General features: G+C 39.0%; 1 protein-coding gene across 1 annotated transcript in view; it reads left to right on the forward strand.

Moving 5' to 3' along the window:
• The window catches only part of LOC125251955 (NACHT, LRR and PYD domains-containing protein 12-like), a 78,500-nt gene extending 63,921 nt beyond the window's left edge, over nucleotides 1–14,579 (forward strand). Inside the window, exons 13-16 of the mRNA XM_048165012.1 lie at nucleotides 1,980–2,153; nucleotides 2,938–3,108; nucleotides 13,754–13,927; nucleotides 14,558–14,579. Of these exons, the coding sequence (XP_048020969.1) occupies nucleotides 1,980–2,153; nucleotides 2,938–3,108; nucleotides 13,754–13,927; nucleotides 14,558–14,579 (541 nt within the window). The remainder of the gene's footprint in view (nucleotides 1–1,979; nucleotides 2,154–2,937; nucleotides 3,109–13,753; nucleotides 13,928–14,557) is intronic.
• Nucleotides 14,580–15,442: the final 863 nt, after the last annotated feature.

The following is a 15,442-nucleotide window of genomic DNA, read 5'->3' on the forward strand; positions in this document are numbered from 1 at the left end:
TGAATAATCAAGAAAATCTAATAGGTTTAAAACAGTAAATGTTAATCTTGAAATATTAATAACAAATACAATTTCTAAGGTTCTTGGATTTAAGTAATCTTATCTTTATCATTCTTCATTAAAGATTTCATAACAAAAAGATATTATGAATTATAGTGAAATGCCTTTAACTTGCTATAAAAGTGTGAACTGTCTCATCTAATAGTTTCAGTGCAGTCAATAATATTGTTGAATATTAAGTGTCCCCAACTAAGGAAGCCACAGTGGCATGAACCCAAACATCAGGTGACAGAATGGAGAAAAAAAAACCTTAGTTTATCTCTTTACTGTATTTATGCTTTTTATGTAAAAAAAAAAAAAAAAAAAAAAAAAAAAAAAAATATATATATATATATATATATATATATATATATATATATATTTAATTTTATGTAGAAAAATGTATTGTATGTGTTCCATCTAATTCTGTGATGTGATTTATTTCTCTTGTAGGTTAAATGACTGTAACTTAACAGACAAAAGCTGTTCATCTCTGGCTGCAGTTCTTGCATCAGATACCAATCTGAAAGAGCTGAACATGAACAATAATAATCTGCAGGATTCAGGAGTGAAGCTGCTCTGCACTGGACTGAAGAATTTAAACTGTAAATTGGAGATACTGAGGTAAGTTGAGCCACAGGAGTCACATGACGAGAGTGAGATGTGATGACTGACAGGACGATGCAGGAGGAAAAAGTGCAAGAGAACATTTGCTAATATAAGTTGCATTTCTTTTTTTACTATAAGTGAGTTTGTCTTTGTTTTAATGTTGTTGTGTTTTTCATTCAAATATAATAATGAACCATAAACTAAACATTCATTTTGAAATCCAAAGATTTAATTTATTTGTTACTATGCGGGTTTACCATATCATCAGTCTTAATAATTTTATTAATATAAACCAATTTTCAATATAAGCAAATTTGTCATTGCACTATTTTATTGTTGATGTTTTCATTAATAACAATGAAGCACAAACTAAGCATTTGTTTTAAATTAAGGGGAAAATAAACAGACCTTTCTTTTATTAAACGCGGTTATACCATGTCATCAGTCCTATTTGTTTTGTTAATGAAGGTTTGATGTTTAATATAAGTTTGTAATTGTACTATTTAAATGTTGTGTTTAAGAGTAATATTGAGTCAACATTAAGCACTCATTATGTCCCAAGGAAATGGAAATATCTACTGTTAAATCAGAGCTACAGATACTGAGCTTGTAAAATATGTATATTCTAATTTTTATAAGTTAACACTTAAATTGTGATGTTTTTGTTTATAGCAAATTATGATTTAGTGATTTAATCTTTATTTGCATACCTAGTGTTGAGTCAGAGTTCAGATGATTCTGTTAGAGCTGATAAATCTGCCACAGAAAGGAGTGCGAGATCTGGTAGATATTACTTATTGTAAGACTTTATGTGACAGGATTAATGTATTTTAGTGTTTTTGTGGGACCTATGTATCTTCTGTTTTCAGCTTTGCAGCTAGTCTCGACTAAACACTTCTAAACCAGTGTGGAGGAATTCTGTCCCATTTTGTCCCACTTGTCCCCACTTGACTGCTTCAGCTCAGTGTAATATGTAGGCTTTCCAACATGAGCTTTGTTGCAAGACTTTCCACATCATTATAATGGAGCTGAAGTCTGGACTTTAATTAGGCCATTTCCAAACTTTAATTTTCTCATTTTTCGGCCATTTTCAGGTTGCTTGTTGTGAATCATTCAGATCAAAGACCTTTACAGCTGCACAGTTTTAAATAATTGAAATCTTAATAATAACTGAAAAGAGATGTCTTTTGTTTTCCTCAATATTCAGTTGTCAGTTTTTGCAACTAACTTTCAAAACATTTGCACAAAAAACAAAATAAAATTCACTTTGGGGATTTCTATTGTTGAGGTTTAACCGATTAATCAGCTGAATGTTTTCATTCCTGTTCTAGACTCTCTAACTGCAGTGTAACAGAAGAAGGTTATAAAGCTCTGGCTTCAGCTCTGAGATCAAACCCTTCACACCTGATAGAGCTGGATCTCACAGGAAGTGATCCTGGACAATCAGGAGTGAATGAGCTCAGTGATTTACTACAGGATCCAAACTGTCAGCTGAAGACACTGAGGTGAGACGGGGTTAGTTATATTAGTTATATGCAGGCTAAATATTCATAAAAAATACATTATTTTAGTTATACAATAAGCTGGACAGTTTGTTGAATCAAAATGATCAAGATCAGATCAGATGCTGCGGGTTCTGACATGATGATGATAACCGTCAACACAGTTTAGTTGTGATTCAAGCAACAGGTCAAATAGACATTATGGGTCAGTATATGTGCTGTTCTGGAGTATGGTATACCTTGACAATTATCATGCACAATTTTGTTTTTGTGCACACTTCTCATTAAACATTCTAGATAATCTTTCAGTCAAATTGTTTTCTTAACACAATTGTTTTCCATCAAGCCCAGATTCACTGTATCTCTACAGCAGGTCTATGAGTCTCCAGATGTTCACAAACATGCAGTTTCACAAGCCAGTTTTCTCTGCTGATGTTTCTCACTCCTGCTTAAAAGCCAGAAAGATCTTGAGGCCTTAATTTCACACTCCGTATTCAAACTGAAAATCATGATCTAGTGAGCTTTTGCCCTTATGCTCTGTGGGACGTTTCTGTTCTTATGAGTTTGCTTTAGGACTGAGTTTCGCTCTACTTTCTTTTCAATAACTCTATTAGACTTTGTTTTCAAGTATTTATATATTTGTGTATTCAAATGTTCAAAGAAAAGTTTTACATTTAAATAACTAACTAGAGTTTGTCTTTAGAACAATAATTGTGTTTTTTATCTTATCAATCATGTTTGTAATGCAACAGACATTTAGTTGAGAACTGAATTGACTCTTCTGCAGGTTTTTGAGTGGTGCTGCAGATGAAGCCTGTCAGTATGTGGAGAGAGTTGTGGGTAAAAACCCGTTACTCCAGAGAGAGCTGAATCTGAATGAACATAAACTAGGAGACACTGGAGTGAATCAGATCGCAGCTCTACTGCAGGATAAACACTGTCGACTCAACACATTGACGTGAGTATTGTTCATTTATTTAAAATATTACATTACTTTTAATTGTAATGTTACTGTAGCTGATAATATTTCCTCACAGTATTTCAGTCAGAGCATTTTTTTCTCATCCACAACAATGTATAGAAATACAATTAAACAGGAAATTAAAAACATGCAATTTAAATGTGACATCAAGCTTTAAATATTAAATTAATAATTTAATTATTTCAGTTACTGTAGAGGGAGAACAATGGTTTACTTCCAGAGCTTAGAAAACTCTTCAAATAAGTGATTGTAGCAAGGTTCAATGTTTAGGAAGGAAGAGGACAGGGTTGGCTTGACTACTGACTGCTTTTATTAAATAATTCCACAAAAGAAAAAGGTGTGCAGACAGGCACAAAACCTTCACAAATAAATCACAAAATCTCTCCAACTGAATCAGCATAAATCCAGCGTGGGCAGCAGTCAGTAGTCCTTCTCTCTCTCATCCACTCCTGTTTCTCCTGGCATTATATACTCTCTCCACGCCAATTACTGAAACAAGAGACAGGTGTTCGTCATTTGCATTTAACCCACTCACTCACCGCTTGTCTCCAGACTCTTTCTCCCGCTGCAGACTTCGCTGAACCACGCCCCCCTCGCTACATACCCCCACCGCCCGACTCAGGCCGGGGAGCCATCCAGCCTGCAGCCTTCACTTGGGTAAAGGCCTGCTGGCATGGCTCCGTCCACTGGACCGTATCTGGTGCCTCCTTTTTAGTGAGATCAGTCAAAAAGCTGGTGAGGTCCGAATAATTAGGAACAAACATTCTAAAATATCCCACCAGCCCACACACTGTTTCTATAAATGTATGAAGATGTATAGCGACGATGATTTTGTCCTCCATTGTTGTTTCGAATTTCTGCCTCAGCTCGCTACGTCACGTCACTACTAGAGCAAGTTCCTGATTGGTTAACGTGGCGCGGAAATTCGCCAAAGTTCAGATTTTTCAACTAGTGCGATTCACGCGAATCGCTCAATTCGCGCCGCTGGATGTCAATTCGCGTCTTTGCATTGACTTAACATGTAAATCACTCGCGCTTACCGCTTCATTCGCCTCCGGTGTGAACGCACCATAATGGCCCGATGAGGTCCATACCAATTCTCTCGATGGGGACCTGCATTAATGGAAGGGGGCGCAAAGGCGCTTTTGGGGTGGCCGGTGAATTCTCGTGAATGCCCGGCCAAAAAAAATGGGTCATGAGGCGATTTAGTGTTGTTGCCAGTCCTAAGTGTCCAGCCATTGGATTAGAATGAGCCGCTTGGAAAAGCATTTCCCTGCGGCTCCTTGGAACTAACAACTGGGTTGTATCTTCTTTTGTCTGGGTGTCTTGGGTCACCCGATACAACCGATTTTTTTTTATAACTGCAAAATATGGATAGGTAAGCGCCCGTCCAGGCTGGAGAGGCTGACCGTCGATGACTTGGACCTGCTCAAATGCACGTTTTAGCGTCTCATCCTGAGACTGCTCCAGGGGAAAGTCATTGCGATCCGAGAGAATTATTCTCTCGATTTCACTCTGTTCCCCTGAAGCAGCACTCAGTGGGTCCCGATCAGTCTCTCCTGCCTGTACTTGCGCATCCCCAACCATCACATTTTTTTCCCCAAGAGGCATCCGTGCATAAATAACTGAATAATTCAGAAAATGCTGGCCAAAATTAATGGATGCCGGAGGTGCGGATTAACTGCCACCTCAACACTATGCTTTTGACCCCGGAATTGGATAATGACTGGCACTACAGGATATACCCCCACATCCCCGTGCACACACCGCACCTTAACCACGTGGCTTGTATCCAATGCCCCGGATGAAATCAGGCTTTGATGGATCAAGGTTTGGTTACAGCCTGAATCCACCAAGGCCTGATAGGTACCCCCCTTGATACTCACAGGTATTTGGTACCAGCCAGCTTGACCAGGGCCAGCCTGCGGGGTGTCCAGGACCCGGACCATTGTCCCGACCTCCATCACCGGGCACCTGTCCACGAAATGCTCCGGGTCCCCACAATGTCATCAGGCTGGCCCAGACCTCCCCGCCGCCCCAGTGGCAGGGAGTGGGTTAAATGGCATGTAGAAAGCGGAGAAACAGGAGCGGGGTCCTGCCCAGCGGAAGTCAGTCCCGCCCTCCTGAGCAGACTAGAGGATGGCCAGGCGGACGGGACCTGGGGAGAGGGACAGGACGAGAGAGAGGGACAGAAGGGGAAGAAGGAGAGAGAGAAGCAGATGGGAGGGGTTCGCCGACCCCTGGGCACGCCACCATATGGTCCTCTGCGAGGTGGATGGCCGAGTCCAGCGACGTGGGGCGGTGGCACTGGACCCACTCGGCTGTCTTCCTTGGGAGCCGAGTAATGAATTGCTCCAGTACCACACGATCGACGATCTTCTCCACGTCGCTTCCCTCAGCCAACAGCCATTTGCGGCAGGAGTCCCGGAGCTGTTGGGCCATCACGAAGGGCCCGCTGGAGGATGGCCCTTTTCAGGTCGTCGAAGACCAGGAGATTCTGCACCGGAAGCTGCTGTGCCGCTATCTGGGACTCCCCAGAGAGCAACGGGACCAGGCGCATCGGCCACTGGTCCCGCAGGCAGCCCGACAGCTCGGCCGTCTTTTGGAACAAGTCAATGAATGCCTCCGGGTCGTCCTCAGATCCTCAACATTTTGTTGAGTGGTAGGTGGGTGGGCACAGCTCGATGTTCCAGGGCTTCCGGTCGAACTTCCCGGTCAATCCAGCTCCGGAACCTCTCGCGGTCTTCCTGCTGGGCTTGGACGACAACTTGAAAACACCTCTCTTGATCCTGTCTCAAGTCCAGCAGGGCCTTGTGTTGTTCCTGTTGCATGACCGCGAGGGAGCTGATAATCTCTGCAAATGGCGTTCCGGAGGACGATTGCATGGCGGCGGTATCAGTCTTCGGCACCAGTGGTTATCAGCGGTTTCGGCACCAGTGTAGCAAAGTTCAATGTTTAGGAAGGAAGAGGACAGAGTCGGCTTGACTGCTGACTGCTTTTATTAAATAATTCCACAAAAAAAAAAGGTGTGCAGACAGGCACAAAACGGTCACAAATAAATCACAAAGTCTCTCCAACAGAATCAGCATAAATCCAGCGTGGGCAGCAGTCAGTAGTCCTTCTCTCTCTAATCCACTCCGGTTTCTCCTGGCATTATATACTCTCTCCACGCCAATTACTGAAACAAGAGACAGGTGTTCGTCATTTGCGTTTAACCCACTCACTCACCGCTCGTCTCCCGACTCTTTCTCCCGCTGCAGACTTCGCTGAACCACGTCCCCCTCGCCACAGTGATAGATTGAAAAAGAGCTGCACTATAAACACTGAGATGTCTTTCCTAACTTTCACAGGTTAATTCTGTAAATTAAATATAAGTGTGTATATATTGATTGCTCTTTTGGAAAATGACTGCTGAATGTGATCATGTTTACTGATTGCTGGTGTGTAACAAAGTTTTTTTGTGACATCAGAACTGTTCATAACTGCTTTCAGTTTAGTGTTTGTATTTCACAAAATGTAAAATGTCTAATTTTGGTGCAGCATAAACTGTAACTTATGAACAAATGCATTTTAAAAATCTGTGATCAGTATCTGCCTGTAATAAGATCCACCGAAGGCAAGTTGACTGAACACAAGTGCAGCTTTATTCTAGTGATGTTACTCCTGATACCGAGGTTTCGAAGCTTGGGTCGTGAACGTCAGGTTCTTCCTGCCAGAGCTCCGTATCGAGGCTTGTATTGTTTTAGTGAAATGATGTCACCAGTGATGTTCAAAGCCTCGTTTGAGTGAAATGCTTCAAGAAGGGGTTCACTTTTGGTGGAACAATGTGTTTTTCCCTCTCATGTTACACTAGCACTTCCACTTCTCTCTGTCCAGTCCACCTTAACTCCCTCGGGTCGGCGGTCACGCCGGCGTGATCACCGCGTTTTTTTTCTAACCAGTGTGAAAGAGACTCAAAATACTCTGTCAATGTTGCACATAAAATTAAGAGCTATACATCATTTTAATCTGTGGAATATCTTCTTTTATTTGTGTACACTCAGAGTAAAAACAAAATGTTGTGCTTTTTGTATAATAAAGAAAACTAACATGATGCATGATCTCTCGTCTCCCTCTGAACGAAGTCCAATCTGATAGTTCTCAGAAAATGAACTGTAACTTAGTGAATACTAATCACAAAAAAATAGACTTGTGTCTAAAAAAACGTTGAAATGTCAGGTTTTAAATCGTGTAAGTCAAATCGAAAACAAACCTTCTGTGTTTATGTAATCTGTATGAAAAGAGAGCCATGTCAGAAGTCCTTGATTCAGCTCATTATCCGCTAATGTGGCCACGCCCACGGAGGGAACACTATTCAGACGCAAATTCAGTCAATACATGCATACATCGTCTCAATCGTGTATTTATTGTCTTGAAAAGTGTTTTTAATAGCCATAGTTAGCGATCTCTGGCCTCTGTTAGTTCAGTTATTTCCTGGATTGCCTATTCTTCTTTAGCATTGGCATTTGTGGACTAAAAGTGTACAGAGCGCCCTCCGGCTGCAAGTATGAATTGTAAACACAGTATCCAGCATTCACAGTGACGACAATAAATAATGAATAAATACTCCTCTGTATAGAAAATTGACATAAACATGAGAATCCATCAATATTTCTCCAAATGTGCATGCTTTTAAGCTAAAAGCCTATATGAAATGCCATAGAGGTAACATAACTGTTCAGACACTTTGTATCATAGAAATGCATTATATTTTAATAATAGAATACCATTATTTTAAATTGTAATAATATTTCACAGTATTGCTGTTTTTTCTGTATGTTTGATTTACATTATGATGAGCTTGAGACATGATCAACAGAGGGTTTTTTCACAGCCTATCTGACTGAAAGGCCTCATTATTTATGCAGGTCATTAGAGCTCTTTTATGCGATTCTTTTGTCTTCTCAGGTGAGAATCACCCATTATACATGAGGATTCACGCCTCCACGCATACTGTGTTTCTTGACCAAAGATGTTTTAGAAAATTTAAATCTCTCTATTGTTTTATATGAAGGAGAAGGAATGATAATTTTTACATAATTTTGAAGCAAAAACTCTAGTCTACAACCTCCAATACCCAGAAGTCTTGTGAACAAAGATTTAATATATATTTTTTGGCTTTATTTCAGTGACTTAAGTTTTTTGTTTTTTCAATAACCACGCATAAACGTTATTCCTTCAAAAATACAAACATGTACATACATGTTCCTTACATATTATTGTAGCCTAGTTTGTGCTGAATACAGTGTAATGACACTTTTTCCATTAATATGTTTATGAACAACTGAAAAAAGCACAAATGTCAGGGCATGTCAAAACTTCTCCAGGCCCCAAATCAGCCTCAGACCCCTGAGGGTTAATCACTTTCAATTTTTTATCCGGTTTAAAGCTACAGTCCGCCATTTTTCCTCTTTCTCGCCATCTCTTGTTTGAAACCTGCAATTGCAGTCATATGCGGAATAGTTATCTGTAGGTGCGTTGTGCGTCGGCACAGCTCGTCAGCGCAGATGAATCTAATTTTTGCTGTCAGTCACCACACCAGTGGATACTGAACTTCAGAATCACAGATTCTACGTCTTGAAAGTATTACCAATATAAGAATTTTCACTGGAAAATATCATCTGAACAAGTAAGTAACATGTCTGCCACTTTTGTTCTGACCAACTGAAAAAACTGAAAAAAAAAACTGAAAACTGAAAAAAAAACAACTGAAAAAAGCCTTAGGCCTACAATAAATTGCACTGCAAATGGTGATTAAATCTAACGATCGCTTAGCTCGGATCACGTCAAACCGTGCAAAATATTATTATTGTTATATTGTTCTCAAATTGTTAATGTTAACAACATCAGCACTGCGTGACTGTGTATTTAGTGTATATTAGCGTTGCCTGTAGATCTTCAATCTCTGTAGCCACTCAAAAGTCCAAAGTCTTTTGCTTTTTGACTATGTGTGAATCTCCAGTTGTCACTGATGATTGTTATTTGGATCCTTCCTGGATTACAATCCGCCATCAAAATGATAAGTTTAATTATTTCAGTTGCTGTGAGAAAAGGCTATAAATGTGCTGCTACCGGCAGCATCCTCACGTGATAAAAACCGACTAGCCTCTCGACGGAAATCCTTCCTTTCTGTTTTTGGACGTGACGTAATGATGCACAGACAAACTGCTGCATGCTCGAATTTCCCGTGGAAATCCGCCATGTCGCTCTTATTATAAAACATTATTACAAGCTTACCGTTGTGAATCGAGCTAAGGTAAGGAGATAGTTTTGAACACTTGCTGGTTATGTACTTGCTCAAAAATTGATTTTGGATCATTTTTAACCAAAAAAAGTTGCGGACTTCAGCTTTAAAGAACTTTGTTTTTTCTCGTATGTTCAACAAAAGCATTGCCCAATTACAAAATTATGAAACATTATGAATCAACACTGAACATAAATAATTCGGAACTATTTATTTATGTGTATGTTAATGTATCATGAACCATGTAACACACATTTTGGTGCTGTCGAACTAAAAAAAAAAAAAACGTTTTTTTCCTGCACCATATTTCCATTGACCACCATGTGTCTCTGTGTGCATTAAAAGCCTAGAGAAATGATCCACTTTTCAACACAATCTGCCTGGAAAGCTTCAAAGCTTCATGAAGCTTCGTCTCACCACCACGACTGTATTCAAATAAACGTGAACAAAATTAAAATATCAAAGAAACACTTGACTAAGGAACATGAACATAAACCTCACCAACAGCAGTTACAGGGAACAAAGACAGACAAAAGACAATGTTAACATGAGGGCTATATACACACACAGACACTAATGAACAAACAAGAAACACCAGAACACAATGAACCAATAAAAACGTGACACATGAAACAAGGAACCAATCAGAACATGACACATGAACAGGGGGAGCACATGATCACACGAGGAGAAAGACTGAGAGAATTATACAAAATAAAAGACATGAAAACATAAACTAAACTAAACCCAGATCAGACGTGACACTGCCTCACGGTGCAGCACTAAAGCAAATGAACCTTTTCCAAAACTTGTTTGATTGTTTTCTGCTTAAATACTTAATATTTTTTATATTTTTAAATACTTAAAATTCCTTAATCTGTTAATGTTAGTTTATACAATTATTCATTGTTCATGTTCTTTCACAGTGGATTAACTAATGTTAACTGAAAACTTTTATATTTAAAACTATGGAAGTAAATTAATGCCAAATGTTTTTGAAATAAAATGTTTGTTGAATTGCTCTAATTGAAAAAAAAAATGCATTACATTAGCTGTGCTTGCATTTAGATGAATTGTATTTTTAAGGCTTGCATTTTTATGGGCTGAAATTCAACATGGTCGTATATTTAAGCTGTGAATATTTAAATTAAAAATATTTCACGCAGATTTTCATTATTAAAAATTCAATAATTTATATTCACCTTTCAGATTTCACTTCCAAAATATTCATTCTGTTTAAAAATATAACCTGTAAAATTCGACTAGCAATTGTCAGTCTATTTTATTTCGCTTTACAAATTCGCTTCCACAAATTCAGTGGTTCAAATTCGGCAGAAAATTCAACATTTCACATACGGGGAACTGCAGGAAAAGCAGTAGAGTGCCGATGCATGATCTCCATCTGCTGTTGGTCAACTTCACCAGCAGGTGCCGCTAGCGGCTGTTTACGAAGTGTAAGTCATCATTCATTCATAAAAACTGATTTACAGAAATAGAGCAAGCAATAAGTGAATGTGTAATGATTATCAGGGGCCAGCATAAATGCAGAAAAGCTGATAAAGTCACAAAAGCTGTAATTATGTTTAATTCAGTGTCTTTACGGTTGCTTTCCCTGTATAGGCTACAGCTTTCTCTACGGTGAACGAGATTATAATGTTATTGCCCGATGCTGATGTACAGATCAAACGTTAAACCTGAGGTAGACATATATTTCTCTCTGTTGTTAAGTTTTCCTTAACTTTATATGGCAGTGCTGTGTTGTAATACTAGGGATTCCCTCATACGTCATAGGATTCCCCTGCCATCAGGACATATAAAACACTTAACACAGCTTAATGGACTCGTACAGTGATATAAAAGACCAAACTCGCACCTCATTTGAGATGTAGGTTATACTATAGGCTCCAAGAAAGCAGATACTGGCATAAAGTTTTGACGCTGAACGTTTGATATTCGCAAATTTAGGGACCATCTCTAAAGTAACAACATTAGTATTCATGTTTCTACCTTCAATAGTGTTTAAAGAGAATGACTTTTAGTCACAAAACCAACTTTTTTATAAAACTATATTAGTAAATGTTGAAACTTACATTAAGATTATTAAATGCTGTACTAGTATTGTCCATCATTGGTTCATGTTAACTAATGTAGTTAATGTTACAAATGAAAGATTATTGTAAAGTGTTAGTGAGTCGACAATGTGTCTGAAAACAACCGACATAAACACATTTGTCCCAGTGATCAAACCAAGGGTGACATAGTGTTAATTTCGTCACCTATTTTTAATTTAGTCTTAGTCTTGTGCCAAATGTCCTTGTTAGTTTTAGTCAAAAGAAAACTCAAGGTATCTTAGTCAAGTTTTAGTCGACTAAAAGTCTTTTAATTTTAGTCTAGTTTTAGTCAAAAAATTTTTGTCTTTTTTTTTAAATAACACATTATTACTGAGATTATTACTGATAAACATTTCAGTAAATAAAGTGTTTCACCTATCTCAAACATTGGTTAAAGCTGCTGTAGGTAACTTTTGTAAAAAAATATTTTTCTTAGCAGTGTCAATCAAGCTCGCGTGCGCGCTGATCTCACCCCTCCCATGCACAGTGTACAGGCGTCAAATTCAAGATTACCGGTGTGCCGCAGCTTTGCTTATGGCGAAATAAAACGATGTTATATGCAAAGGACCACCCTGAAATCTACAAGAAACCATGCCATACATAATTTGTCAGTCCTGTTTTGAAATTATCTTAGTTGTGTAGTTCTTAAAAAATTAAACAAATCAAGCAGGGATACTTACTTGTCAAGCAGAAATGTGGCTGACTCTGCATCGGTTTTTAATCCGTTCAGGACACGTAGCTCCCTCCACCTCGGAAAAGCCGCTCCGATATTTACCCTCGTTTTATTTCGGGCTCTATCTAATTCTTTCTTTTTGGCTTTTTTATCATCGTCATCTGTCTTTTTCCGTTTACCCGTCTTTATTTTATGAGCAGGTGCCACTTGAGGAATTGGCAGTTTGGCACACCGGTAATCTTGAAGCCTGTATGCGCTGGCGCTGTGCATGGGAGGGGTGAGATCAGCGCGCACGCGAGCTTGATTGATTGACACTGCTAAGACACTCCTCCTGGCTCTGATTGGTTGTTTCTTACCGGGAGCGGTGTATTTCTGCAAATGGCAATAGGACCACTGGGAGGAGCCAGAGGAGCTTGATTTTTTCACAGATTATCTGTCTCATATTCTACTGTCAGGACATAATGTCAGGTTTAACAAATATGTAAAAAAAATTTTTTTACAAAAGTTACCTACAGCAGCTTTAAATGTCATAATTACCTGACAAAATACACTTGTTGAAAGATTTTTGTTGAATGCAAATGTTAAACGTGTCTGGGTTTCAATTTCTGATTTAGGAGACACATTCACAAATGATTAACATGTTCTGAAGAGTATTTTATTTTAACCAACACAATTCAAAAGCTAGCATGTCGTCGTCGCTCGTCACTCGTGTTCGCTTTGGGTGTTGTGTGTTCAGCAGTTTCGACTCGACGCGCCGCTTCGCTAAAGATAGGCGCCTCGCCTCCAAGACGCGCAGCTCAAATACAAAACAAAGTCAAAATAATCACCCTGTGTAAACTCCCACTCATATTTTACATCACTAGAAACTGACGACAAGAGATTCGAAGTTGAAAAACTTGAAATTTCTTTGTTTGAGTTGACATCGCGCAGAGGACGGAACAACACCTTGCCGGAGCCGTAACGAGCCGCACACACATGCAGTGTAAACAAGGCTTCAACGAGGCTTAACTTGAGCAACAGCGCAAAGCCGCGAACTCGTTCTGAATATTTTAAAGGCGTAACAGCTGATGAAAAAGCAGAGACGATTGAAGACGAAAATGAAGAGAGATTTTATCTTAGTTTTTATTTTATACAAAACATTTTTGTCTTGTCTTTTTTCGTCAACAATAATGCATGTTAATTTAGTCTTAGTCAGCGTTTTTGGACAGTGGTGCAGTCTTGTCATCGTCTCGTCTTAGTCATGAAAAAAAAGGTCGTTGACGAACATATTTCGTCTCGTCTCATCTGACGAAATTAACACTAGGGTGACATTGACACGAAACAACCTTGAAAATTAAATTAATGTGTAAACTAACATAAATGGATCGACAATTTCAACCTTTATATTGTTACAATGTCGTAGTATATTTAAATGAACAATGTGTCATCTTTCTCCATGTTACCTGCACCTGGATATCCCTGTTTATTTGTCAGTAAAAGTCTGCTGGATGAAGCTAAACATGTTAGTTGATCATCATAGATCTGAGTCATTGTCTTTTCTCTTTCTGTCTTCAGTCTGTATAGATGCAGAATTACAGAGAAACAGTGTGTGATCCTGACTTCAGCTCTGAAATCAAACCCGTCACACCTGAGAGAGCTGAACCTGAGCGGGAATAATCTAGGAGACTCTGGAGTGAAAAACCTCAGTAATCTACTGATGAACCCACAATTCAAGCTGAAGAAACTACAGTTAGTATCATTATACTGTATTTACGTATATTTTATTTTAAGTCAACAGGGCACAAGTCACATCATTTGTAGCACTGCATCTGCATCTGAAGAAAGATTCAGAAATTATTTTAGTTAAAGGATTATTTCACTTTCAAATGAAAATTAGCCCAAGCTTTACTCACCCTCAAGCCATCCTAGGTGTATATAATTGCAGTAAACGGATCAGTGAGAAGAGCTGTCTATCTACTCTGATAAATCCCATTGACTTTGGCTGGTTGTAATGAAGCTCACGATGATGAAGAATCATCTAAATATCTGACCATTTCTATCTATCTATCTATCTATCTATCTATCTATCTGACCATTTCTATCTATCTATCTATCTATCTATCTATCTATCTATCTATCTATCTATCTATCTATCTATCTCATAGCAACCACCCAGAATACCCTAGAAACTGCACAGCAACCACCCAGAACACCATGGTAACAGCATAGCAACCACACAGAACACCATAGCAAACCCCCAGAGTACCCTAACAACCACATATCAACACCCTATAGCAACCACCTAGAGTACCCTAACTTTTTTATCTAGTTTTCATTTGAAAGTGAACTAATCCTTTAACGGGTTTGTATGTGTATCAGTAAAAAGAGCATCAAACTTTGAAGCATTTTAACCCTTTAAACCCTTTAAAATATTCAGGCTGACCCCACGAGTTTTTTTAAGGCGACTGTTATTTTAGAATGTTTGCCCTTATTGTTTCCATGGCGACGCGTCATGCATGTATGAAAGGAGCTTTTGTTGTAGTATTCTTGTTCAGAAAATGCACATTATTAGGGCCCGAGCACCGATGGTGTGAGGACCCTATTGGAATTGCTCCGTTTATTATTATTATTATTATTAGGGCCAAAGCCCTGTAAGGGGCTGAAGGCCCTATTTAGGGCCCAAGCGAAAATTCGCGCAGGGCCCTCTTGTTTTTCTAAGGATTATTATTATTTTTTTTTTTTTTTTTTATTTTTTTTCCGTCTTCCGGGGCTTTTTGGGGGCCTTAACATGCTCAAAAACTCTTGAAAATTGGCACACACATTGGAATCCGCGGCCAACAGGGCCGGGCAGAAGCTGGTACCCGGGCGTGGCAGGGGGGCTCAACAGCGCCCCTTGAAAAAGGTCTGAAAATTTGGTCCATATATTAAACACGCTTGCACGTATTAGTCTGAAACTCGGTACACATATAGACATCATCGGGCCGAACAACTTTCGTGCTCTAAGTTAAACGTCACGCCAACAGGAAGTCAGCTATTAAGGGTTGTTTGAAAAACGCATGCTCTGGAATTTGATATACTCCTCCTAGACGATTAATCCGATCGCCACCAAACTCGGTCAGCATGAAGTCAAGACACTGATGATTAAAAAATTGCCAGGGGATTTTTGATATCTCGAACGGTTTGTCCGTGGCGAGGCAACGAATTTATGGCGAGAAAAAGGAAACAGGAAATGTGTTATAACGTCTGCATACATATATTGATCTT

The sequence above is a fragment of the Megalobrama amblycephala genome, linkage group LG17, assembly GCF_018812025.1.
Source record: "Megalobrama amblycephala isolate DHTTF-2021 linkage group LG17, ASM1881202v1, whole genome shotgun sequence".
Taxonomy (NCBI): Eukaryota; Metazoa; Chordata; class Actinopteri; order Cypriniformes; family Xenocyprididae; genus Megalobrama; species Megalobrama amblycephala.